Below are 26,845 nucleotides of genomic sequence, written 5' to 3'. Positions count from 1 at the left end.
CAGACACACGGATGGTCTCAGCACATGGCCGCCGACTGCTCTTCATGTAGCTGGGCCCATCACCCCAATATGCATTACGTGTCCAACACAAGGGATGTCAGGAACTCACTGATAAATAATTCATCTCTCTGGACACATTCCCTGGAGAGTGGCACGGTTGGAACCCTTGATGGTGGAAACTGCTCAGCTGTCCAGAGCATTAAAAGATGACTCTGTTAGGGAAGTCACTTGGGGCTGAGGCCTTTAATTTTTAAAAAGGGCTTGTTAAACCGAGCTTTAGAAGTGGTCGGAAATATCTTAAACATTCGGAAAGGGGCCCTTTAAGGTTAATCCAAGCGTTGCAGGGAGGAAGGCAAAAGAAGCGCTTTGAAGCCTGAGATTTTCCTCTTAGTTGCATTTCAAGTGAAACCTGAAATGTTCCCACCGCAAGTTAACCCAGAGCAGATTAGAAGACGCAATCGGTAAAGCACGGGCACTCTGAGTGTGCGACTGTGAGTGCTGCTTTACCGCGGGAAGCCCACCCCTCTTGGCACTGTATTGGAAGAGCTAGGAGCCCATTCGTCTAAAAGGCGGCTCCGTAATCCGTTCCAGGAGAAATCTTGTTCCATTGCTTTCAGCGGAGACAGAATTTATACTTCCACCAGCTGCTACAGGCAACATCCCTTTCCGAAAGTCCGTATCAGCCTAGCGATCTTTACCAATAAAGCTGTTCATGCGTCTTCGGGGGAAAATGGATGAGATTCTCAGAAGACGTCTCTCACCTGCGACCACAGCATCTCTCATCTAAGTAACTCGTGGCTGAAGAAGTAGTCAGGTTTAGCTCTTCTTTGTGGGATTTCTTTTAACGTTCACCAGTTTCTAACATGACTGAATTTCCCTCCAGGTACGTGAAACGTTTACGGGAAAGAGAAGATACATTTTATCTTTGGAGGATAATCTTAATCTCAGGAGATGCTAAAATAAGCCAATGTACAGATAATCCCAAAGGCGGGGGCGCGGGGAGGAGGAGAAATGTACCCCTGAAATCTTACTTCACTCTGACTACTCCTGTGGGGCCAGGGTCACTGTGAAAGCGGGGTGCTCTCTGTAAAGGAGGGGCCCAGAGCCCAGACTCAGAATCAGGCTGCCCGGGGTCAAAGCCCAGCCCTGGCACTTACAACTGGGCGACCTTCATTTCGGCGACAATACCTAGCTGTCCTGTGCATCAATCTTATCGGTAAAATGTGGATTAAAACAGTCAGGGCTGGTGGGGCCATTAGGAGCATTCCACGACTCGATACGTGTGAAGCACTCTGGTGCCTAACACACACAATAGTTGCTCAATAAATTCTTGTTATTTTCACATACAAAGTCAGTCGCTGAGGCTCATTTTGAAAAGCTAATTTCCCAAGACCCTCCCAGGGAGTAGGGGCCCAGGCAGGATTGGAATCCACGTCCATCAAACTCCAAAGCCTCCCCCTCTTCCGTGACAAAATCCCCTGTCCCCCCAGGACAGACATTCTAGGAGATGTTAAAACTTACTGTTTAAGCTCTGGTCTTCCAGGCACTGGCCCTGGTTCGATGCCCAACCTCTGGTTTCTCCCTCTTTGGACCTACTCAGCTGTTTTTCTGGCAGAAACTGACACGCTAACCCAGAATTGTCACAAAAAATTAATAATAATAATAATTATAATGAAAAAAAAATAACCAAGCTTGAGGAATCACACATCTCAGTAACAAACTTACAGCAAAGCTCTGGCAATCAAGGAGATGTGGTGCTGTTTTAGGAGAGACACGTAGATCACTGGAACAGAACTGAGAATGCAGAAACTAACCCTCACACTTTCAGTCAATTAACGTTTGAAAAGGATGCCAAGAAAACTCAATGGGGGAAACACAGTCTTTTCAACAAATGGTGCTGGGAAAACTGGATATTCACGGGCAAAGCGATAAATTTAGACCTTTATCTCACACCACACACAAAAATTAACTCAGAACGGATCATAGACCTAAATGTAAGAGCTAAAAACCATAAAACTTTTAGAAGAAGATACATGAGAAAACTTTTGAACTTGGGTTAGGCAATTGTTTCTTGGCTAAAATAGCAAAAGTATGATCTGTAAAAAAAAAAAAAAAACTTTGATAAATTAGACCTCATCAAAGTGAAAAACTTCTGCTCTTCAGAAGGCGCTTCAGGGCATGGAAAGACAAACCACAAACTGGAAGAAAATAGTTTCAAATCACATTTCTGATAAAGAACTCTCAAAAGAACTCTCAAAACCTCATCATAAAAAAAAAAAAAACACTCAATTAAAAAATGGGCAAAAAGCTGAACAGCCACCTCACCAGGGATGTGTGGATGGCAAAGAGCACGTGGAAAGGTGTTTACCATCATTCAACTTCAGGGAAAGGCAAATTGAAACCAAACTGGCATACCTGTCCATGCCTAACAGAACGGCTACAATTAAAAAAGGGTGACCATACCAGCCGAGTGCTGGCAAGGACATGGCGCCGATGGAACCCCGATGACAGGGATGTATAAAGGTGCACCCACTTTAGAAAACAGTTGGGCAGTTTCTTAAAAAGCTCAGAGGCAGAGCACATGCTTAGCAGGCATGAGGTCCTGGGTTCAATCCCCAGCACCTCCATTAAAAAAAAATTTTTTTTTAATACACATTTAAACTTTAAAAAATGTTTTTAATTACTTTTTTTTTTAAAGTTCAACACACACTCACCATGTGGCTCAGCTTTTCTGCCCCTAGAGAGATGAACACTGTGTGCAGGCAAAAACGTAGGTGACTGTTGATAACAGCGTTAGCCGTAAGAGCCAAAAATCAGAAACAGCCCAAGGGCCCACGAGCAGGCGCGTCACTGCGGCGAATCCGCACCACGGGATACTGCGTAACAGGAAAAGTGAATGAAATGTCGTTCCACAGAACAATGCGGGGAACCGCAGAATCATCACACCGGATGAAAGGAAGCCAGACAGAAGAAGAGCACACGCGTCACAGGGTTCCATTTCTATAAAACTCTGGAAGATGAAGGTTACTCTTCAGGGACGGAGAGAAGATGACTGCTTGCCTGGGGACGAGAGCAGAGGGACAGGAGGGAGGGGGACCCAGAGGCGTGAAGAAAGCTTTGGGGTCAAGGATGGGCTCACGATCTTGGTTTGGGTGGTGTACAGCTTGCTACATCAAATTTCTACTTTAAATGTGTGCCGGTGACAGTGTGGCAGTTGCACCTCTGTGAAGCCGTTACAAAGAAAAATGGTGGAGGGTGCAGCCGCCCTGACGCCCTACCTTTGTACCTAAATCCGTCCATACCTGTGTCTAGAGCTGGCAGTTAAGTGGTCCATTAACTTCTACAGTTTGTCTAAATGATTTGAGTTTCTTCGGGAAACTCAGTGAATTTGAATATGAAGCTGATATCTTCTGTCCACCATCAAAGCTGTGTGGAGTTTAAATTGTGAGCCAAGGTCCAAAACATCGATGAGGGTCCTCTTCCCTCCCACTGGACACAAAATAAACGTGTCTCCAGGAGACGCCGGCACAGGGGCCGCAGCGGACCCTGCCTGATGCCCGACACGCAGTCACAGACCCGAGTCTCCAGGACACCCCCGACCGAGGCCTGAGCAGGGCCACGGAGGGGAGCAGGTGGGAGGCGGCCGGAGACGGGCAGGAGGGAGCCCGGGGCTCTGCCTCCCGAGGGACCGAGGCCGGTGGGGCGGGGGTGGGGGTTGCAGGGCTACACCCGGCTCGTTCCAAGATTTCTCCTCTTTAGGCAAAAACAACTCCACTGTGTTCGTTCTTAATTAGCGATGCTAAAGGTGGGGGACAAAGGATGGCGTTAACACTGGCACCGCAGTGATGCTGAGGGGAGCTGGGGGACGGGGAAGGGGCAGTGCCCGCCCTCCGGCCAACAGGAAACACGCGACACGTCTCCACTGAGGGCGGGACAGTGGAAGCCCCGTCACTTGCAGAGAGAAGGGCGGACCGGGCAGCCACGTCCCCGCGGCCTGACGGCGTGTCCTCAGCTGCCCGGCCCCCGGGGAGGGGCGAGGGGAAGAGGGTCACGCCCAGAAACAGAAGGTCACTGTTTTCTGCAGGAATGTTTGCCAAGCGTCGCCAAGACAGAGGGAAACGGGCGTAAGCCTCCTCAGGACTCCTCTCCGTCTCCTTCCAGTAAAATCAGGGCCCGTGTGAGCGGTCCCCTGGGGGCCCGCGGGGCCCACGGCCGACCAGGGCCCTCCTGAGACACGTCAGTGCCGACGGACTGCTCTGAACCGACTTCATCAACTCGGTGGGGCCTCCCCGGTCCTCACGCCACCTCGCCTGTGACTGGGTCACCTCACGTCAGGTTTACCTGCTCCTACGGAGCACGACAGACGGAGAAGGTCAGACTAACAGCCCTGGGCGAAACGCATCTCCACATCTCTGTCAACTGGATGGCTTGCCAATATTGCAAAGTCAAAAATCTGACACAAAAATCTGGATTTTTGGAAACATCTGTCCTTAACTGAGAGACGAAACAGGAAGGGGCTGTTTGTCCTATGAATTCGGACACGCAGTGGACTAATGTTAATTCAAAACTCACCAAGTCCAGACACTTAAACCCCTCGGGGCCTCAGCTTCCCGGGCTGTAAAATGGGGATAATGCTGGTGCCCGCTGTGCAGGGGCGCTGGGCGGGCTGGGTGCTGCGGTGTTTAAAGCAAGTGGAGCAGAGCCTGGCCTGGTGTCGCCGTGTGTGCGGCTGTTCTTACTGCTCCTTCCAACAGACCCTGAGGACAGGAGGAGAAGGGAGGCCCGGACCTGTCCTTAAGGGGCAAACCTGCCGCCAGCGTGGGGACACACAACGCTCTGAGCCCCGGACCCCTGAGGGGGTGCAGAGCGGCAGGAAGGAGGTGTCTGCACAGAGCAGGGGCCCCTGAGCTGAGTCCAGAGGACAACTGGGGTTCCTCCGGGTGCAGAGAGCCGGGGAGGGAGGGAGGACAGGAAACAGCACAAGCACGGGGAAAAGATGCGCAAAACCACACGAGATGAAGGCAGAGATCAGAGACGGAGAGAAAACAAGTCCAGGAGCGCCCCTGGATCCAGCTTTGCCTGAAGTCACCCTGGCTCTTTTAGTTGCACATTTCCCCTGCTTTGGCTTAAGGCAGTTGGGTTTGCGTTGCTATTACTTGCAACCAAAACGAAACAAAGCTCCCCGATGCAGGAGTTCCTTGTGGGCCTGTCAGATCCCACTTCCCGCCACACCTGCCCGGTCCCCTCCACCTGAATAGTGACATCTCTTGCTCAATGACCTCAGCTCAAACATGCCTCTTCTAAGGACCACGTTCAGGACACAGCCACCTTCCACCTTATCCCCTCTATAAACCCAACCACTCAAGGAAAACTGGGGCACACAGCCTTCAGCAGGAAATGCAGCTGCCCCATCAAAGCTGCTGGTGTCCTCCAGAGGTGACATCGGGCTCCGGTTAGTGACCAGCTCCCCATACACTGCAAGCAGCAGAAAACCTGATGTGTCTTCTGACAGAATGTGCACTGTCTACCCTTGACCTTCACGGACCAAGCCTGAAAATCAGGACCTTCCCTGGGGCAGAGAAGGCTTTAAAATGTTAATATTCTTTTATGAGGCCTTTAGCATCTCATTATTGCAAGTCCAGCTGCTACCAGAAGGCTGGAAGCTTAATTATTGCAGCTGAAAGTTGGAGGGCGCCGCCTTCAAGCTCAGTGTGAGTCTACATTTATTTCGCTCCAAGTGCGAGCGAGCTCGTGCCCTGCCGATGACGTGTGCCGGCCTCTGCGTTGCTGGAGACCACAGCTCACCGACAAACAATGCAGTTACCGACACATAAAAACAGGAGGCCTTCACTTAGTCAGGGAGATAGGCGTTCGAAGATTAAACCATAATTACAACACGGAAATAGCCTTTTTCTTCCTTCCTCTGAAAACCTTTAAAGAAACGTAGCAGAGAAAAGAGAGTGTGTTGTTGCTGGAAGCTTAAAGACCCCCCACAAGGGTGTCGAGATCCTCATGCCCAGAACCCCTGAATATGTCACTTTCCATGGTGCTGCGGGTGGAATTATGGCCCCCAGATAATATATCCAAGTTCTAGCCCCCGGTACCGGTGAATGTAACCTTACTTGGAAACGGGGTCTTTGCAGATTGTAATTAACATTCTTGAGACGAGGCCATTCTGAAATGGAGTGGCCCCCAAATCCAGTGACAAGGGCCCTTATAGGAGCATAAGGCTGCACAGAGACTCAAGACCACATGGAGATGGAGGCAGAGACCGGAGGGACGCGGCCACAAGCCGGGAAACACTCGGAGCCACCGCAAGCTGGAAGAGGCCAGGAGACACCACCCCGAGGGCTCCTGAAGGGAGTGCAGCCCTGCAGAAACAAGTTGACTGCAGACTTCTGGCCTCCAGATCGGTGAGGGAATACATTCCCATTGTTTTAAGCCATTTGCGGGGAGGGCATGGCTCAGCGGTAGCGCGCGTGCTTAGCATGCAAGGGGTCCTGGGTTCAACCCCCAGCACCTCCAATTAAAAAAAATAAAAAACATTAAGCCACTGAATTTGTAGGGACTTACTGTGGCAGCTCTAAGAAACCAAATATGTGTGACGAGGGACTCCGTAGATGCACTTGAGATAAGGGTCTTGAGATGAAAGGATCAGCCTGGGATATCCAGGTGAGGCCAAGGGTCAGAGTCAGAGAAACAGAAGTGATGGCGGAACTAGAGGTCGGAGAGAGAAGGAGAGATTTGAAGATACTACGATGCTGACTTTGCTGATGGAGGAAGGGCCACAGCTGAGAAATGCAGAAGCTGGAAAAGGCAAAGAAACAGATTCTCCCCTGGACCCCCTAGGAGCAACACAGCCCTGACAACCCACTTCAGACTCCTGGCCTGGGGCACTAGAAGATAACAAACGTGCCTTGTCGTCAGCTGCTAAGCTCACGTTCATTTGTTAGAGCAGCAAGTGGAAACTGAAACCCATGCCTTCCGGGCGATGAGGATGAAAACAAAAGTCTTTTGCAAATGCAGAAAAAGTCTGCCATCAACTGACTCCCTGACGGGAAAGCCCCAGAGGTGACACTTTGCTACTAGCTCACCAGGGTGCTCCCCGTGGCCCAGACAACCTCAGAGGGTGACAAATTCAAGACACACACCAGTCGCGGCTGGGAGCCAGCCTGCCGGGGTGGGAACTCTGACCCCTGCGTCCACTGCTCGAGGGTGACTTCACCCGTCTGCGTGCTGTTTCCTCACGTATAAACTTGGAACAGCTGTATTACCTCCCTTACAGGCTTGTTGTGAAGAAGACACTGGTTAGTATTTCGAATGTCCTTATTATGATAATACAGTTAAGTACTACCTGTTGCTTAATAAGTTTTCGACAAATGTTCGCTATGAATACGCATTTGCTCAGCGCCTAAAGACAGAATTCATATGCACTCGGCCTTTGTGGCTGCCAAGTTGACAATTAGTAAGTATTTGTGGAATAAAAACCTCCCCGTAAGAGCAGAAGAAGGCTTGGATCACAGGATCCGGTCCAAGTCCCCACCAATGACAAGTCCCTTTGACTACAGAAGACCTTCCAAGTCTCTTTCAAGATTTCCAAATTCAGGAAGTTCACTGGAGATATTCTGGTAAGTCCTAGGAACACCTTGTTCAATCTCAGAGGAGCTCTAGCTTGTTTGTTCATTCGTTAAAATATCCAACAAATATTTACTGAGCCCCTACTGGGTTCCAGACACTGCTTAGGACTTGGGACAGAAGAGTTATTAAAACAAAGTCAGATACTGTAGGCCTTGCAATCCAGTAAGGTTAAAATATACAGACATGAATAAGGATGTTGATATATAAATAGATGGATGTAGGGGGAGCGATACCAATGTGACATTTACTGATACATCACAGATCAAACATCATGACTCCCTTTTGATAAAAACATTTATTTAATCACCCCCAAAGCTCCATGTTGGGATTTTATCATACACAGATTTCACAAACAGTAATTCAATTGTATGTGCTTAGAATAACTTAAAATTGCCATCTGATAACACTTCCTTCAGAAGACATAAAAGAATTAAAAAAAACAGGGAAATGTATCTTATTTTCAGCTCTTCCAAATAGCTTATCTAGACTCCCCTCAACATTCCCATAAAATTAAACCTTGCCCTCTAATGCCCCAGAAATTTGGCCACCGCTCAAATGTAAGAAGAATTTTTTTCTTTTAATATCAACTATCTTTTGAACTTTTTGAACCCAGGGAGTCCCTAAAGGATCTTCAAAGATTTCTGTGATTATTGAGAGTTCTGCCTTATACACTTTAAGAACCAGTCCCTACAGAAGGTGCATTTCCACTGGCTCATTGTCACCCTCATTTTGCAGATGAGGCCGCTGGGCTCAGAGGCGTTGAGTAATTTGTCCAAGGTCAAACAGCGAGGGAGGTGGAGCCGGGATTTGAACTGATAACTGCTGCCCGAAAGCTCACCCCCAAACTTACTCCCTCTGCATTATTTTTCTTTGTATTGAGCGAGCGTCGTTCCCTGTTGGACTCTAAATAGCGCCAGTCTGCTCCGTGTTCCAGAGGATGGCTCTTGAAAGACTTGAAAGGAGCTGTCACGTCTCCCTCCCTCGTCACCTCTCCCTGGGTCCTTTCTTCTCATCCGCAGGCTAAGCACTCACACTTGCTTCCATCACTGCTCCTGTGGTTTGATTTCAAGGGCCCGCAGCCCCCCAGACCGTCTCTGACAGAACACAACCCAATCTCCAGCATCCCTCTTATGCCCAGAAAGACACAGCATGCTCCATCAGAGTCACAAGGGAGATCTACCCTCTGTGACGTATACAGGAGAAACAGCTCACTTTCCTCTGAAATCTGCCATCAGAGAACCAGCAGCACAAGTGTGACAAGGAGTCACAAGTGTCCCCTAGCCCCCACGTGGGAGACGAGAGGGAGCGGTGGAGACCGCGGTGACCGGGAGGGCACAGGCCTCATGCACAGGGGCGTCCTCCAGTCACAGGAAGCAATGTGGGCGAGAGCCACGTGACCCTGTGAATTTTATAAGAAGCTGGAAATCCAGATTTCCATGTGATTTGCCAATTTTAACAGGACAGCAGCAAATTAAACAAACACACACACGCACACTTGCACAGACACACACATACACACACACCTCTCCGAACCAGATGTAGTCTGCATTCTGCCTGCATGTGACCTCTATGACAACATCCATTAATACCAACAGAAGCCATATCAAGCTGTGTCAGCCTCTTATAACAGGTGGTTCCGGGGGAATCATAGCCATTATCTTATAATAACTTTTAGTGGCAGATAATCTGTAAAAATACTGAATCAATCTGCTGTACACCTGAGACTAATATAATATTGTAAATCAACTATACTTCAATAAAAAGAAAGTTGGTCCATTAGATCTCACTGTGAACAAACTGCCGAGGTTTCTTGTGCACACACACGCACGCACACACGCACACACAATTAATATGCATCTTCTACTTGTGCTTTTTTTAACATAGAAGTAGCTGTGGACTTAAGATGAGAAATTTATCCCTCCTAACCCTGCCAAGGTCCCAGCCTCTCCAAATCATTTGTGTCCTCAGATCCAGTCCCGCCAAAGTCATGCAGTCCCAAATCAGAGGCGCCAATTGGTGTATCGCCACAATTTACACCTTCCTAAATCTATGCTCTCTCCCTTACCTACACACTCAGAACTTCCATCGCATGAACATCGTTGAGTAACCCTGCCAGACCCTCCCTGACCCTGCCAGAAAGCCACACAGAGCTTTCTGCCCCATGAAGCGGTGCCTGGGTGACAGCTCCACAGACCAAGGAGGGGCTCTCCCCGGGGTGCTGAGGACCGTCCACCTATTTGGGATGCCCATGGGAGGCTGCTGGGGCCAGCACGCAGCTCCGCAGACGACGCCCTACGTCTTAGAGCTGTGGCAAAAATTACAACAGATATTAGCATGAAAGCTGTGCTGCATCCATCACAGCCATTTCATGAATCCCCTCCAGCTGACCCAGGCCCCAGGATTTGCAGAGCCCGGGGGGAGACTCCCCTCAAAAAGTCTTAAGCATCTCTGAGCTTGGAGACCCGCGTGCTCTGGTTTGTTCCTCTAAAGATCAGGCTGTAATTTGCTAGAAGAAAGCCCCATCTTCAAGCGGCCACAAAAGTGACAGCTGAGCCAAAAAATGACTGTCTTCCAAAGCAATTTCTCTATCAGGCTGGGCAGAGGATTTTTTGGTCTATTTTGGGGAGGGGAGACAACCAAGTATAAGGCAACAGTGGAATTCAGGAGTGCAGACTCGCCTCTGCAGGGCAGAGCCCTCCAGGGCAGGGGAGTGGGGACCCCACCCTGGGGGAGTACTCCACACCAGGCTCCCAGGAGGGAACAGGCTGAGGGAAATGCAGAGGGGGGCCACCTGTGTGAGCCCATGACAGCATCAGCGCACGGATGCCGCCTGTACAGGGGTGATGCAGAACGTGCATTGTCAAAGGCAACCAAGGGCAATGGATCAATATTTTTCATTCTGTGCAGATGAGTTTGGATGACTTGGCTCTGATCTTTCCAGGCTCAGAATGCAGAAGGCATTGGACTTGTTTCATCAAACCTGCCCACCGAGCACAAGGCCTGCTCGGAGCCCCGGGGCAAGGCCGTGTGTATCTGAAGCTCGTCCACCTGCTGTCTCCAGGGGGAGAACGGGCACCCCCAGCCCAGGAGGCAGGCTGCACCGAATCTGGGTTCCTGAGGACTCATTTCTTTCTTTAATTAGGCCTCACAGACACATCAACTCTTCCCTAACAAAACCACCTCTGGCTGCAGGCACAGCCCCCTGCAGGCACAGCCCCCTGCAGGCCACAGCAAGAAGGAGGCAGCCCCTCCCAGATCTTCTCCACCCCGGGGGAGACACGGCGGCCCCTTCTGTCCACCACAGAGTCCTTCAGCTGGGGCCCACGTTTCACTTAACCTCTGAACAGGAGCCGGCCGATCGTAAGGACGGCCGGCCGGACCTCAGCGTTGTTGTGGTTTTGTGCTGTGTTGGGTTACTGTGTTGTGTTGTCTAATGAATGAAGAGGACCTGGGGGCTCTCCTAGCAACGTAAAGGAGAAAGGGTAGTTCTGAAGATTTCTGTCCTTTCTCTCTGAGTTCTCTGCCAAGAAAAAAATAGTCAGAAATTCTAAATTCGGTGATTCAAACAGACCCCTGCAAAGAACACTTCGAAAAAAGAAAAAAATTCATGGGCTGGTTCCTGGCTGAATTTAGAGTCATAAATCCAGCTAATTAGAACAAAGAACACAGGAGAAATGTCCCCTGACCAGATTTCCCAAAGGGTGAGCTGTGTCCCACTGTTACACGTGTGATGTTAGGGGATACACGGATGAACTTTTAAAAATTTTGATAGGCATTTATTTTAATGTATATCCAGAAAAATTGTGCTAACTACTATACATAAAATAGATAAACAAGGGGGAGGGTATAGCTCGGTGGTAGGCTGCTTGCTTAGCACGCACAAGGTCCTGAGTTCAATCCCCAGCATCTCCATTAGTAAACAAACAAACAAACAAATCTAATTACCCCCCTCAAACAAAATAAAACAAGATAAACAATCAGGTCCTACTGTCTAGCACAGGGAACTCTATCCAATATCCTGTAGTAACCTATACCGAAAAAGAAGATGAAAAAGAAAATATACATGTATGTGTATAACTAAATCAGCATGCTGTGCATCAGAGACTAACACGAAATTGTAAATTGACTGTATCTCAGTAAAAGAAAAAAAGAAAGATTAGTACACCAAGCTCATGGATCTTATTGTCTCCTAATGAGACTAAATTAGTATTTAAGGTTGAAAAAGTGAGGCATTTAAAGAAAATGTACTGAGTAAGCTACACTACTTGGCACGGGAAGTTGGCATGTAGATTGCTAAGACTGGGGAAGTACTGTCCGCTGCGCCAAAGGAGGAGACCAGGGTGACTTCTGCTCGAGACTGAGGCGGGGTCCCCATCCCGGGGAGGGAAGCAGCGGCGAGCAGCCTCCTCTGATCCCCGGAGAGCCCCACCACCACCACCACCACCACCGCGCACTCACTCCCCGGGGTCCTCCCGCCTCCGCCCCTCGGGCCCCGGGACGCCCGGAACACGCCCGGGACGGCGGAGGAAGGGGCAGGAGCGGCCCGGGCGCGGGGGTCTGGGCGTCCAGCCCGCGGTACCTTGACGACGTCTTCGTCCGCGGACCTGCACTCCACAGCCTCCGACACGTCCACCACGGCGCCGTCCTCCTGCACCGCCACCACCTTCACGGGCACCGAGACCGCTTTTCCGGTGAGGATGGCCGTGTTCAGCAGCTCCGCGTCCTGCGCGGGGGAGAAGGGGGCGCGCGTGAGCCCCGGGCGCGGCCGGAGCCCCGGGGGCCTCGCCGTCGGGCCGCCTCCGACCTCAGCCCGGAACCCCTGGGGGGGCCTCGCCCTCGGGCGCCTCCGACCTCAGCCCGGAGCCCCTGGGGCCTCGCCCTCGGGCGCCTCCGACCTCAGCCCGGAGCCCCGGGGGGGCCTCGCCGTCGGGCGCCTCCGACCCCAGTTCTCGTTCTGCAGTTTGAGGAGCTGTGTCCTACAGACACGCCTCACACGCAGCCCAAGAGTTCTTTTCGATATTTGCCAGATCTCAACTCGAGGTTCACGTGGCAAACAACGGCCTGTTTTCAGGCCCTTCGCTTAATTTTCAAATTAGGAAAGACAGCCGCACACAGCACCGAGGAGACCCAGCTGCAGACTATACACCTCGCACCCCTGAGCTGACCACCGGCACCCTCTTCCCCTGAACACTCCGGAGACCTCCCGCCAAGCCCAGGGCACGTTAGACTGACGTGTTGTTAATTTCGCCCCTCCTCTGCCGACCTCTCAGAATTCCTGAGGTTCTGTCTTCCTGACTGAGCTCCCATCTGCCAAACACTTGCCATCCCCAGGACCAGTCCCTCCGCGAGGGAGCGTCCTCCCACCTGGCCAACAATGACCTCACTGACCTCCCTGCGTCCACTCTCTTCACAGCAGTCGGAGGTAATTTTTTTTATTTCAACTTAATTCAGATGACTTCTCTCCTAGATTAAACTCTTCGCAAACACCCTACTGTTCTTGAGATGAAGTCCAAACTCACCCCCGTGGAGGGAGCTCACCCTCACCCACCGCTCTAGCTCCTTCCTGCCGCCTGCCCACTGTCCCTCACCACAGACAAGCCTCAAGAGGTGTTTTCTGTTCTTCCCACAGTGAATCTCATGTGCGCCTTCTGCTCTAACACACGCGGAGCTCTCTACCCAAGACACGCCTCCCTGTCCCTTCCACCCTTCGGAACCCAGCATGGATGTCCACGTCTTCGGAGACACAGGACTTTCCTGCCTGCCCACATGTGCAGTGAGCACTGACTTGTTCTCTCGCATTGCACCTGGTATGTCCTGCCTGGTAATGACCACAAATGGTCACTATTTATTTTGTGTTTTCGTTTTAATCTCTGGCTACTCATTAAATTGTAAACTCCCCAAGGGTCTGAGCCATCGTGGTTCTGACCTCCATGCACCCAGAGGGCCTAGGAGGGTATCTGGCACGTGAGAAGCAGTGCATGAGGTCCCAGGCATGGGCTCTGGGACTGGACTGGGTCGGAAACTGGCTCAGCCTCCGATTCAGTAAGGATCATATGGATTTGCAATTACAGAAACTCTGACTCAAGTGGAATAACGCAACACGGGTTTACAAGCTTCTCTCATAGCCAGGAGTCTGGAGGAATGCATGTGCTGGCTCTGGTCCAGTGACTCAGTCAGGTGAGGGCTACTCCTCTGCAGCTCTGTTGGCCACTCCCTCAAGGTAGCAAGATGGCATCCATCACACCAGCCATCTCCATCCACTCTCTAAGCAGGGAGAAGGCTGAGGGGGAAGGAGTGCCCTGCTGAATCGGCTCCTCTTCATCAAGAAGTCTAAAGCTTGTCACACGGCCACCTGCAAAAAAGGATGCTGAGGAGGTGGCCTTCTACAGTGGAGCTGGCAGCGGAGCAGGGGTTAGTAAGTGGCTTTTTATGATCCGTTAATAGCATCTGCCACAAGTTCCTTCCCCGTGTGCCAGGGTTCCCTGAAATACAGGGATAATAAAAATGCCTACTGTGCGGTGACCCTATGAAGATTTAATGGGTCAATCTATGCACCATTTAGAACAGACCTGGCACATAATGAGTCACAAGAACTCAAGAAATACAGCTATTACAGTGGCGGCTGTAAAAGATTTGCTCCGTGAATGAATTAAAGAACCACTAGGTAAGGTCACAAAGGGACTCCAGTGGAAGAGAAAAAGTGTCTGAAGAGAAAAAGTCAACTGGAGAAGTTGGTGGACACCAGGCGGCACCGGCTCAGCAGTGAGATTCACCAAACACTCAACAATCGGCTCCACCAGAATGGACCAAACAAACCATTATTCAAGCGTTTCTTTCACACTTGGAGCTCCTAGTCTCACCTTGAGCACTAAGCAGGTCCCACAGTTTTCCAAATCAGCCCCTCATTCTCCACCCAAAACCAGGAAAAGGGTAAGAGATGCAGTCAACTAATGGTAATAATAATAATAATAAAACAACAATAATTAGTAGCATTCTAAGTACATTACATGTAGTTAATTACGCATTCAGTTTTCTCAACAACCCGCCCAAGGTTACTAGTATTATTCCCAGTTTATAGGTTATTTGTTTTTCGTTGATATTAAAGCTGCAATAGGAAACATAAACTTTGTAATGAATATTTGAAAACAACCCAATCTAAGAAAGATGAAAAAACAAGTTGTTGCAATTTACATATTGCAACATTATTTTTTTTTTTACATATTTCCTTTCCTCTGGATGGAATGTCCAGGAGGTATGTCCAAAAGCATATAACTACAGCCCACGGTCCTGAGTACCCCACCCTCACCAGGGAGATGCAATACATGTACATTTACGTCTAAGATGTACAGAAAGGGCAGGGAGTAGAGCAGACGTGGAGGTGAGAACTCACCAAAGGTGGGATGGTGGTGTAGATGTGTGAATAATCAGCATGTGTACAAAGAACAGAGACTGTATCATGGATATAGAACAAATCACTAAATTCAACTCATAATATAATTGAAAAAGACCAGTGTGGGCGTTTTCTGTATGTAATGGGCGGGCATTAATTTTGCCTGATGCTCATCCATTGACACCGAACATCCATCCATCCTTCCTTTTTTGAACAATGTTTCCTTTGGGTATCATCCTGCTCTGCTGTCAATGAGCGTAGCTTGGATGGTGCCGACCCAGGCCACCAAGTCAGGCTTTGCAAACGGGCAGATGAACCCACTGTGGCCCAGCAAGGTGCTTCTAGCCCCACGTCCCCAAAGACTGATTCAAGTGAATCTCCAAGGAAATCAGAGATGACAGGAGACAGACAAATTCCTGGGAAAGATTTCTGGGTTCCTGAGTCCAGTTACATCTGTGTCTGTTATCTTTGGAAATTTAGATACATAAAGTAAACTGTTCTACTTAAGCCAGATTTAATTGGATTTTTGTCACTTGCAGCTGAAAGTCTGGACTAATACACGTGAGATCAGGCAACACACAGCGCTCTAGGGAGAGAGAAAAGATGAAAATAAACATCAGTCTCCCCTGGGGAAGCTCACAGCCTCTAAAGAAGACACTATAATAATTTTTCCCAAATGGAGTTTCAAGGGAGGTGATTTTATTTTTCATAACAACAAATCACAGTCGATCTGAGTTTGCTGCTTTTATTTCAGATACATTTGCAACCATGTTTCCTTCTTTAGCTTGTTCATGTGTGGCTAAGATTTTTGCAACCATGTTTTCCAAAAATCCCAAAGGCAGTGTCTACCTGCCTCTGGCACAATAAGAAAGCAATTTGTCATGTTAAATATTACATTTAAACCACCCCCTTGTGCCAGAGACTGCTAAAAATTCACCATCTATCAAAATACGTCTTTTTCTCTGTTCCTACTGGTGCCAGCTCTAGGTTTTTATGTCTTGAAAGCATATTTATATTCCTTTCTGAAGACGAGTTTCCACTAATGTCCCACCTTAAAGTGGCATCCGTGAAAATGGCAAAGTAAGGATACCTGAAAATTCTCTCCTCTGTAAGAGCAATGAGAAAATTGGCCAAAAAAAAAAAAAGAGTCAAAATCAACTTTTTCAGAGCTCTGGAAATAAAACAAAGGCTTGTGCAACCAGGAGAGCAATTATTGAAGAAAAATGGCTGAACCTTGGTTAAAAACAGAGAATTGTGTGGCATTTTAACTTGATTTACTCCCATCCCCAACCCTCCAGCTCAGTAGGAGCTTTGAAAAATAACAGCCAGCATTCACAGAAAAAACACAATCTGAAAGCCGCTGGAGAGAGCAGAGCAAGGCTGGAGATCTTTCAAAACCTCATTCCCAAAGAACTGCCATTATTTGACTTGTCTGGTATTTCCCTGGAAGATCCCACTTGCACAACTGTCTGCATCTGACCTGACTCCGAACTCACCCCAGTGTGAACGGCTTTTTCCAGTAGAGGTATTTGTTTAAAGCAGTTATAGGCAAGTAGTTAACTTCATAGCTAGCTGCGGGAGGCAGTGAATAACAGTTGTGGCAAACAACAGAATAATCAAAAAGCTTAATAAGAAAAGATGAGGAATGGAACATCCAGAGGGGCTTTGAAAGGCTAATATATATTCTGCGGGATCTGTAAGACCATGAGTATACTTAGGGTTGTGTGCATGACCAGGATGTGTTCATACTCAACGAAGACTGAGAAGGCTCTAAGCTCTCACCTCTGGTTGACCTTGAGATTCTATGGAAGCAAGAAGTGAATGCCAAGGCGGAGCTGTCTAATGCCTGGTTAAGGATTGAAAGCATGTCCCAACACACACAGAGGCCCTTGGTAAATACTGAGACACACTGATTCCAGATGCCTAAGGAAATCTCTGTTCACTGTTGGCTGAGACTTCAGTGCCCACACACAGCAAAGAATAGAGACTTTACAGAACTGGTTCACAAAAGCCAGTAAACAAACTACTACCAATACTACTGCAAACAATAAACAAAATTTAAAAAAAAAAACACAGGGAAAGGGAGATAATCTAATTTTCAGAGTTGTTACATTATATTATTTTAAATGTTCATTTTTCAACAAAAAAAAAATTCAGGAGATATGCAAGAAAACAAAAAATCATGGTCTAGTCACAGGACAAATAGCTATCAATAGAAATGGTCCTTGAAGAAGCCCAGATGTTGGACTTGCCAGACAAAGATTTTCCGTCAGCTGTATCAAATACAAAGAACCAACAAAATACCTGTCTAAAGAACTAAAGCAAAGTATGAGAAATATGTTTCCCCAAAGGGAGAATACCAATAAAGAGCTATAAATTATAAATAATTATGATTAAAAAAAGAACCAAATGGAAATTGGTTGAAAAATACAATAACCAAAATGGAAAATTCACTAGTACGTTCTCCAGTAAGAATGGAATGAAAGCAGGAAAGGATAAGAGGAGGAAATTTTCACAAACATCTGAAAATGTAAAAGCATCCTTTTAAACAACCAATGGTTCAGAGGAGGAATCACAAGAGAAGTTAGAAAAATGCTTTGAGATGAGTGAAAACAAAAACACAACATACCAAAACTTATAAGATGCAGAGAAAGGCTTACTTAAAGAGAAATTTATGGCCGTAAAGTCCTATATTATAAAAGAAGAAATATCTCAAATCAATAACCTAGGCTTCCACCTCCAAAGACTAGAAAAAAAAAAGCAAACTAAACCCCAAACAGCAGAAATAAGAAAAGAATAGAGTAGAAATAAATGACATAAGGAATAGAAAACAAAATAATCAATAAAAACAAAGCAAAAGTAAGTTATTTGGAAAGATTTAAAAGTGGACAAAGCTTTAGTTAGACTGAAGAGAGACAGAGAGAATTCAGGTTTCTAAAATCAGGAATGAAAGAGGGGACCAAGCTTACAGGAAAGAAAAATTATAGAGGAATACCAGAGCAATAGTATTGCTAAAAACTAGGTGACTTAGATGCAGAAGAAAAAATTCCTCGAAAGACACAAACTACCAAAACTGACTCAAGGTGAAATTCAAATTAAAGTAGACCTATAGCAGATAAAGAGATTGAACTAAACATCAAACATTACCACAAAGAAAATTCCGGTACCAGACGACCTCATTGGTAAAGTCCAAAAAAATGCTTAAAGAAAAGTTGTCTCCAATTTTCAGAAATTCTTCCAAAAATCAGAAGAGGAAATAGTCTCCAATTTATTATACGAGGCCAGTATTACCCTAATAACAAACATAAACAAATACATCATAAGGAAAGAAAACTACAGACCAATAATAAATGTAGATGCAAAAATCCTCCAGCAAAGCATCTCCAGCAACACTCAGAAAAGGATTAAACACCATGACAAGGGGGTTTTATCCCAGGAATGCAAGGTTGGTTCAACACATGAAAAGCAACCAATGTGATATGATATACCATAACTATAGAATAAAGGTCAAAAACACATCATCACCTCAAGACATGTGGGAAAAGCATTTGACAAAATTCAATACCCTTTTATGACAAAACACTCAACAAACCAGCAACAGATGGGAACTTCTTCAACAGCAAAGATCATACTTAATGGTGAAAGATTGAAAGCTTTCTCCCTAAGAAACAAGGAACAAGACAAAGATGGCTCTTTCCACTTCTACTCAACATTGTACTAGAGGCTATACCCAGGATAATTAGGGAAGACAATTAAATAAAAGAAACAGAGATTGGAAAGAAGTAAAACTCTCTCTCTCTCTCTCTGCAGATCACCTGATCTTGTATATAGATATCCAAGGAATACACACACACACAAAAGAAACTATAAAGGTGTTCAGCAAGGTTCAGAATACAAGTTCAAAATACAAACTTGAGTTGTAGTTCTATAAACTAGTAATGAAGAATACAAAAATAAAATTAAGAAAATTCTTTGTACTAGTGCATCAAAATTATTAAATAAATTAATTAAAAATAAATTTAACCAAAGAAGTGCAAGAACTTTATACAGAACACTACAAAATATCATTGAAATAAGCTTAAAAAAACACCTAAGTAAATGTAAAGACATCCTGTGTTCATGGATTGGAATCCTTAATGTTAAGATGACAATATTCCCCAACATTATTTACATATCTGATGCAATTACTATCGATATTCCAGCTGCCTTTTGCACTATCGAAATTCCAGTTACTTTTTTTTTATATACACAAAAATTGACAAACTGATTCTAAAATTCATTTGGAACTGAAGGGAGTCCAAACAGCCAAAACAATCTTTAAAGAGAACAAAGCTGGAGGACTCACCCTTCCTGAATGTAACTGACTTTTCAGAAATAAAACTTCACATTTTCAGCCAATTGATTTTTGACAAGGGTGCAAAGAATTATAATTCAAGGGTTTCAAAGAACAGTCTCTTCGACAAAAGATGCTGGGATAACTGAATATCTACATGAGAAAGAACAAAGCTGGACCCCTCCTGCACACCATATACAAAAATCAACTCAAAATGGATCAAAGACATAAATGTAAGAGCTCAAATTATAAGACTCTCAGAATAAGACACAGATGTAAATCTGCATGACTCTGGATTAAGCAATGATTTCATAGATACGACACCTAAGCACAAACAATCAAAGAAAAAAATAGATAAACTGGGCTTCATCAAAATGTGAAAATTGTGCTTCAAATGACACCAATGAAAAAGTCAAAAGACAACCTTCAAGATGGAGGAAAATATTTTCGTATCATATATCTGATAAGCGTCCTCTTTTCAAAATAAAGAACTTTTATACTACAAAAAATATGACAAATAACCCAATTAAAAAGGGGGAAAGGATTCAAATAGACATTTATCCAAAGAATACATAAGGCCAATAAAGACATGAAAATATGCTTCATATCATGAAGGACATGTAAATCAAAACCACAATGAGACTAACTTCACACCAGTTAGGATGGCTATAAGAAAAAAACAGACAGTAGCAAGTGTTACCAAAGATCTGGAGAAAAGGGTTCTCACACATCGTTGATGGGAAAAGTTCAGTAGCTCCTCCGGAAGATAAACGTACGCTTTACCACGTGACCCAGCAGTTCCATTCCTGTGTGTATTTGTGTGTGTGTGTCCCCCCAAGAGAAGTGAAAATGAAGGCCCGCACAGAAACTTGTGTGGTCCCATTATTCACCATCGCCAAAGTGGAAGCAACCCAAATGACCATCAGCTGGTGAGTGGGTCAAGTGTGGGTCTCTCCATACAATGAAATATTATTCAGCCATAAAAAGCAATGAAGTACTGACACCTGCTACAACATGGACGGACCTCGAAAACATTATGCTGAAAGAAGCCAGACACCAAAGAGTATGTATTATGTGGCTCCATTTATACGAAATGTCTGCAATGAGCAAACACACAGAGACAGAAAGTTGATTAGTGGTTGTGAGGGTCGAGGAGCAGGGGGGTGAGTGGTACATGCACGTAGTGTAAATATTACGCATTAGGTAAAACAGTGGATTGGGTTGGTGAAGAATAGGCTGGACTGCTTCAGTTTTCTTCCCTGTAAAATAGGAATTTTTTCAAAGGAGTGAAAAGGATGACATTAGATAAGACATGATCACTGGCTCTCCTTTTGGGCACATTGTTTGGCTGGATTTCTCTGTCCACTCACATTTACGTGTGGCTGTGTGACCTGACTTGGTGGATGAAGTGTGGGAGGAATGATGTCCTCACTTCCAGTTGGAAGCTCTACAGGCACAAGAGCCCATGCTCTCCCTTTCCCTGCCACAGGGATGGTGGCTGCTCCATCAGCCTGGGTTCCAGAGTAAGGACCACCAGCAGATCTTGTCGGGTATGTGGTGCGAACAAGAATAAACCTCCATAATTTCCAGAATAGACAAATAGCTCATACAACTCAATATCAAAAAAAAAAACCCAACTCAATCCAAAAATGGGCAGAAGACATAAACAGACATTTCTCCAAAGACATACAGATGGCCAAGATGCTCAACAGCACTAATTATTAGAGAAATGCAAGTCAAAACCGCAATGAGGTGTCACCTCACACTGGTCAGAACTAGCCATCATGAAAAAGTCTACAAATAATAAATTCAGGAGAAGGTGTGGAGAAAAGGGAGCCCTCCTCCACTGTCAGTGGGAATGTAAACTGGTGCAGCCCCCATGGAAACCAGTATGGAAGTTCCTTACTAAAAATAGAGTTACCATATGATCCAGCAATCCCAGTCTTGGGCATATATCTGGAAGAGATGAAAACTCTAATTTGAAAAGACATATGCACCTCAATGTTTGCAGCAGCACTATTTACAACAGTCAAGACACAGAAGCAACCTAAATGTCCATCCACAGGTGACTGGATAAAGAAGATGAGGCATATGCATGCGCGCACACACACACACACAATGGAATACTACTCAGCTATAAAAAGGAATGAAACGCTGCCATTTGTAGCAACATGGATGCACCTAGTGAAATTACACTTAGTGAAACTGGACAGAGAAAGACAAATATATGATATCACTGATTTGTGGAAACTAAAAAATTAATACAAATGAACTTATTTACAAAACAGAAACAGACTCACAGACATAGAAAACAAATTAATGGTTACCAAAGGGTTACCAAAGGGAAAAGTGGAGGGGGGAGGGATCAATGAGGAGTTTCAGATTAACAGGTACATGCCGCTATACATAAAATAGATAAACAATAAGGTCCTACTGTATATAGCACAGGGAATTATATTCAGTATCTTGCAATAACCTATAATAGAAGAATATATATATATATATATATATATATATATATATATGTAACTGAATCACTTTGCTGTACACCAGAAACTAACACAATATTGTAAACCAACTATACTTCAATTAAAAGAAAAAACTTCCTTATCCACATACACCCATTGAAACAGAATTTTCACGTAAATCCCAAAGAAAAGTTAACGGACTTACAAAACATCTAATGCTTTTTAAATTAAGCTTCGCATCTCACTGTTTAAAGAAAATAAAAGAATAAACCTCCATCGTTTTCAGTTTACAGAAACCTAGGAGCTGCATGTGACTCTTCAGCATTTTATTTTGGCTCTGTAGTCTCAGGCTAAAGATAAAAATAACCGTAAACACACACTGAATTCTAGTTAGGTTTGTTTTCCACAGCAGTATGGGTTAGCAATTCCAAAACTGCTTTAGTGTTGTTCTAGGATGGAGCAAATAATCTATCTTGTTGGGTAATGAGAGCTGGGGTCTCTTGTCGCTCGAGAGAAGTGAGTTTCAAGATGGAAAGAAGGCTGAACTCTGCAGTCATGAGTGGGAATTCGAAATTCCAGCATGACGAATGGGACATTGTGCTGCACACCAGAAACTGACACATTGTAACTGACTGTACTTCAATTAAAAAGTAAACTGAAAAAAAAAAAGAAATAGCAGCGTGAACTCCTGCGGGAAGGCGGGCACAGGCATGTTTATATGTCGGTAAATGTAGGCTGTGTCCGTGCATGTGCGTATGGTTTTCCTAGGTCTGTTCACTGAGAGGGCTTTGATGCTGACAATGATGTCTCAGCACTCAGCACACCTAGACCCAGGTTTTAGTTCCTTTCCAAGAAAGGAAACAGAGCTCCTTAGACACATGCTGATTCTAGAGCCCAGGCACAGAAAATACCAGACAATGAGCTTAAATATATCGGGGAGCCAAGAGGTAGCAAAGTGCTAGAACCAACGTCAAAAGGACACAGGAGACAGCTTGAAGGAGCTCCCACTGACCAACTGGGGCCAATTTTACACTATAAATCATTGTAATTGCTAATTATGATAATATAACATATTATATATATAATAAATAATAAGCTGCTGAGTTTATACGGATATAAACAAGCAAACAGAGAAGAAAGAAAACTTCAGCCTTCGGGTAGAATTCCACTAGTAAATGTAAAAAAAAAAAAATGATGAAGTTCGAATACCACCATCTGGCCACCACCATTTATTACTATAATCGTTTCAGGCAAGAATCATTATGGACACTGCTAGTGATTAAAGTATAAGAAAGAGGGTATTTCTAGAGTGTCGGTGTCCCTCTGTGCGAGAGACTTACTAATTGCAAAGAGAAGTGTAGTAACTTCATGGTACCGAAACCTAGCATCTATCGCATTATCCACATGATCAAAGAAAACATCACAAAAATGGGATAAAGAGACATCACATGTCCTGAAAAAGGACGTAACATTACTTCTGACGTGTTTCCAAAAAAAAATTGTATCTAATAATGAGGAGACATCAGACAAACCCAAATTACAGAGCATTCTGCAAAATAACTGGTCTGTACATTTCAAATACATCACGATCTGAAAGACAAAGATGGAGAAACCTGCAGATTAAATGAGACTGAGAGACATAAACATATGAGGATCCTAGCCTGCATCCTCAAACGGGGAAAAAAAAAAAAAACCCACCTTTTCTTTTGCTTCAATGAATGTTGGTGGGACACTCGATGAAATTTGAGGAAGGTCTGGGAACGAGGTAATTCTCAGCATCAAAATTAATTTCCTCATCTTGATCGTGTCACTGTACTTATGTCAGAGTTCGGGGGAAATTCACACTGAAGTATTTACAGATCAAGGATCAGCAAGTGTGTCACTCTCAAACATTCCATCAAAAACAGCAGTAATGTGTGTCTGTGTGGAGAGAATGGCAGCACTTGGGGAAGGGGGTGAAGGTATTTGGCAAACACACTTACTCAGACTCACAGGAAATTTTTAAATAATATGAAGAACCAACAATAAAAGCAAATCAATGAATAGATGAATAAAGATACAGAATGCGGTTAAGGGCTTGACAAGCATGATTTATGACAATTAACTTCACCTGAACTCAGTGCCTGGCACTGTGCTAAGTGATGCACATGTGTTATTGGTTAATCAGAATGCAGATTTACGATAAGTACAGCACGATGGCCAGGAACGTCTAATAACAAAAGCAGCACCACGGACAGCGCCTGGCACTCCAGAAGTACTTAAGTCCTAGCTGGTTTTACCAATCTCATTTAATCCTCAGGCATCCCTACTGAAGGATGAGTATTTTCATCTTCATTGTACAGATGGCCGCGCCAAAGCTGAAAAGGGTTACCTAACTGGCCACGATCACTCTTCCGCTAAGCAGCCCAGCCAGGATGTGAACCAGACCATCCCCTCCCAGCCCCTCACCCATAAAATGGAGCTAACAACCCACTTCTTGGCCTAACTCAAAAGAGGCTTTGGTTTTAAAACTCATAAAAAGATATTTTGCAAACGGGGAACCTGAATTTTAGTAGAAACAGCCAAGGAGCCCCAAAGCCCCAACCCATGACCACATGTGACTTCTGGAATGTTCCATCCCAGCCTCTCCCCCAGCCTGTGAGGTTCGAGATCACACACCTGAGACCCCGCAGCCCACATCCTCTGGTCTCGGGCACAGGGACGTCAACCTCTGAACAGGAGTCTAACTCTGACCCTGCTTTACTCCCCAACACCCCAACTTCCAATATGTAAAGCTGCAAGACAGATGTGAACTTTGCTCAGAGATAAGCAAGGATCTTGGCTCCAATTAAAAGCATGGTTTTCAATCCCACTCTTCGTGTTATAAAACTCTGCAATCAGCCCAGTTCTCCCCCTCCTGGTGGCTCATTTTGGATTCTGATCATTTATCATCCATAGAACAGTTACGTGATTCCAAAACTCAGCTTTTTGTGTATCCCTGAATAACACGAGGAAAGTTATCTCAAACAGGATGGCACTCAGAGAGAGTCAGTAAAATGTGTGTCTGTGAGAGTGCTCTCCAGACGTCCCCCATGCGCTAGCTTTGAGGGAAGAGGCAGAAGCTACTTGGAAGGCGTTTCCATCAGCCATCAGCCAGCACCCAGGGCAAGCTCATCACCAGGAGGGGAACATGCTACCTAATGGACGGGATTAGGGGTCCCACACAGGGAAGATGGTTGTGCAGTGGGCCTGACGGTCAGGTTTATCTCCACTGCCGATGCAACAGGATATAAATGGGTGAGTCCCCACACCTCCAAGTACAGAGGGAGGGTCTATGGGTAACGGGATCTGAGCCACTTAAAGCCACGAGGAGACTGAACTCCATGGGGGCAGGGACCACAGTTCTTTCTCCTGTGCCTCCCCTGCTGCCCGGGGTGCAGGAAGATCTCAAAGGCAGCTGAAGCCATCCAGTGGTGATGGGAGAGCCGGGCAAAGACAGAGAACATTAGCTTTAGAACATAGCCAAACAGACGAGAGAGAGAAGACAAAGAAACACACAAGTTTGAAAACAAAAAAGCCAGACAGACAAAGAGACGGAGATGGGCAGAGAGAAAAACGGGGCACGTGAAGCTTGGAGAGGGGGGTGGGTAGTCATGGAGACAATGCGAGAGGCAGAGAGGGGGATGAGAGGCAGAGAGGGGGACGAAAGAATGCACAGAGGTTACATGCTGCCCCTGGGCACACCATCTCCTCCGCCTCCCCCAGTTTAGGTGGTCCTGCTCGTTAACACTTCCCAGCTCTAACACTGCACAGTGATTATATGTGTTTCCACCGGGTCATTCCTCTACTTGACTATTAACACGTCCTTAATTACAACTGTAACCTGTAAACAGTGTTTCTTTGTTGTCTGCAGGGAGGAGGGAAAAAACCACCTTCTCATCCAGCTTGAGCTAAATTAAAACTTAACACAACTTCCGGTTGCCAGAGAACCAGCCAGCAAGTGACGTCTGTTCAATTAAAATCGAAACCAGCTCTGACTGCCCGAGTGAGGGAAACTGTTCCTGGGGAAAAGCCTAGCGCTGTTGAAATGCAAGCCCACAACTATAACTTGATTTTGATACGAATAAGCCCTCCTGTACAGTGACTGTGAGCTGGCGGGTGCCTCGGGGGCTGCATTGAGGAGGGGGAGGCCTGGCTGGAGGTGACGGACTGATTCTCAACCCTCCCCTCGCTCAGGCCCTGGGTGTGGATGGATGGGGAGGAGACAGAGAGGGAGAGAGAAGGGGAGAGAGATGGGGGAGAGATGGGGTGGGAGAGGGTGAAGGAGATGGGGAGAGAGATGGGGGAGGGAGATGAGGGAGGGAGATGGGGTGGGAGAGGGTGAAGGAGATGGGGAGGGAGATGGGGGAGGGAGATGGGGGAGGGAGGTGGGGAGGGAGATGAGGGAGGGAGATGGGGTGGGAGATGGGGAGAGAGATGGGGGAAGGAGACGGGGGAGGGAGATGGGGGAGGGAGATGGGGAGGGAGAGGAGGGAGGGAAAGAAAGAAATTATGATCCAAAAGAGAGAGAGGGGGAGACACTGAGAACTTAAGAGTCCTACAGAGAGAGAAAGAGACAGAGAGCATGATACAGACAGACAGAGAGATAGAGAAAGACAGACTGGGTGAGACAAGCTGAGAAAAGGACAGAGGGACAGCGACAAATGGAGAAGACAAACAGAGAAAGACAGAGAGCCAGCGAGCCGGCAAAATAGACAGCCGTGACTGGCAAGAAGCAAGACAGAGACAGAGGCAGTGGGACAGAGAGAACCCAAAGATCCGGAGCTTGTGAGCCACACGGCTTCCTGCTACAAACCCCCCAGAGTGGCTCCGCGCATCCCCTGAGCGATGCCCCAGCCCCACCCTCTCGCCTCCTGCACCGTGTGCCTGCTCAGCTGCATCGACTCCACTCCACCACAGCCCAGAGGATCCTTGTCACACTAGGGCGCTGGGCACAACACCCCTGGAAGTGAGGTGCACCCACTGGGGATCCCCGAC

General features: G+C 46.3%; 1 protein-coding gene across 1 annotated transcript in view; it reads right to left on the bottom strand.

Moving 5' to 3' along the window:
* Positions 1-26,845, bottom strand: part of TMEM132B (transmembrane protein 132B) — a 294,781-nt gene that overhangs the window by 20,557 nt on the left and 247,379 nt on the right. The window contains exon 5 of the mRNA XM_031442489.2: positions 12,218-12,361. Within this exon, the coding sequence (XP_031298349.1) occupies positions 12,218-12,361 (144 nt within the window). The remainder of the gene's footprint in view (positions 1-12,217; positions 12,362-26,845) is intronic.

The sequence above is a fragment of the Camelus dromedarius genome, chromosome 31, assembly GCF_036321535.1.
Source record: "Camelus dromedarius isolate mCamDro1 chromosome 31, mCamDro1.pat, whole genome shotgun sequence".
Taxonomy (NCBI): domain Eukaryota; kingdom Metazoa; phylum Chordata; class Mammalia; order Artiodactyla; family Camelidae; genus Camelus; species Camelus dromedarius.
Note: the sequence above shows the minus strand (reverse complement) of the source record. Positions and strands in the feature narration are given on the sequence as shown.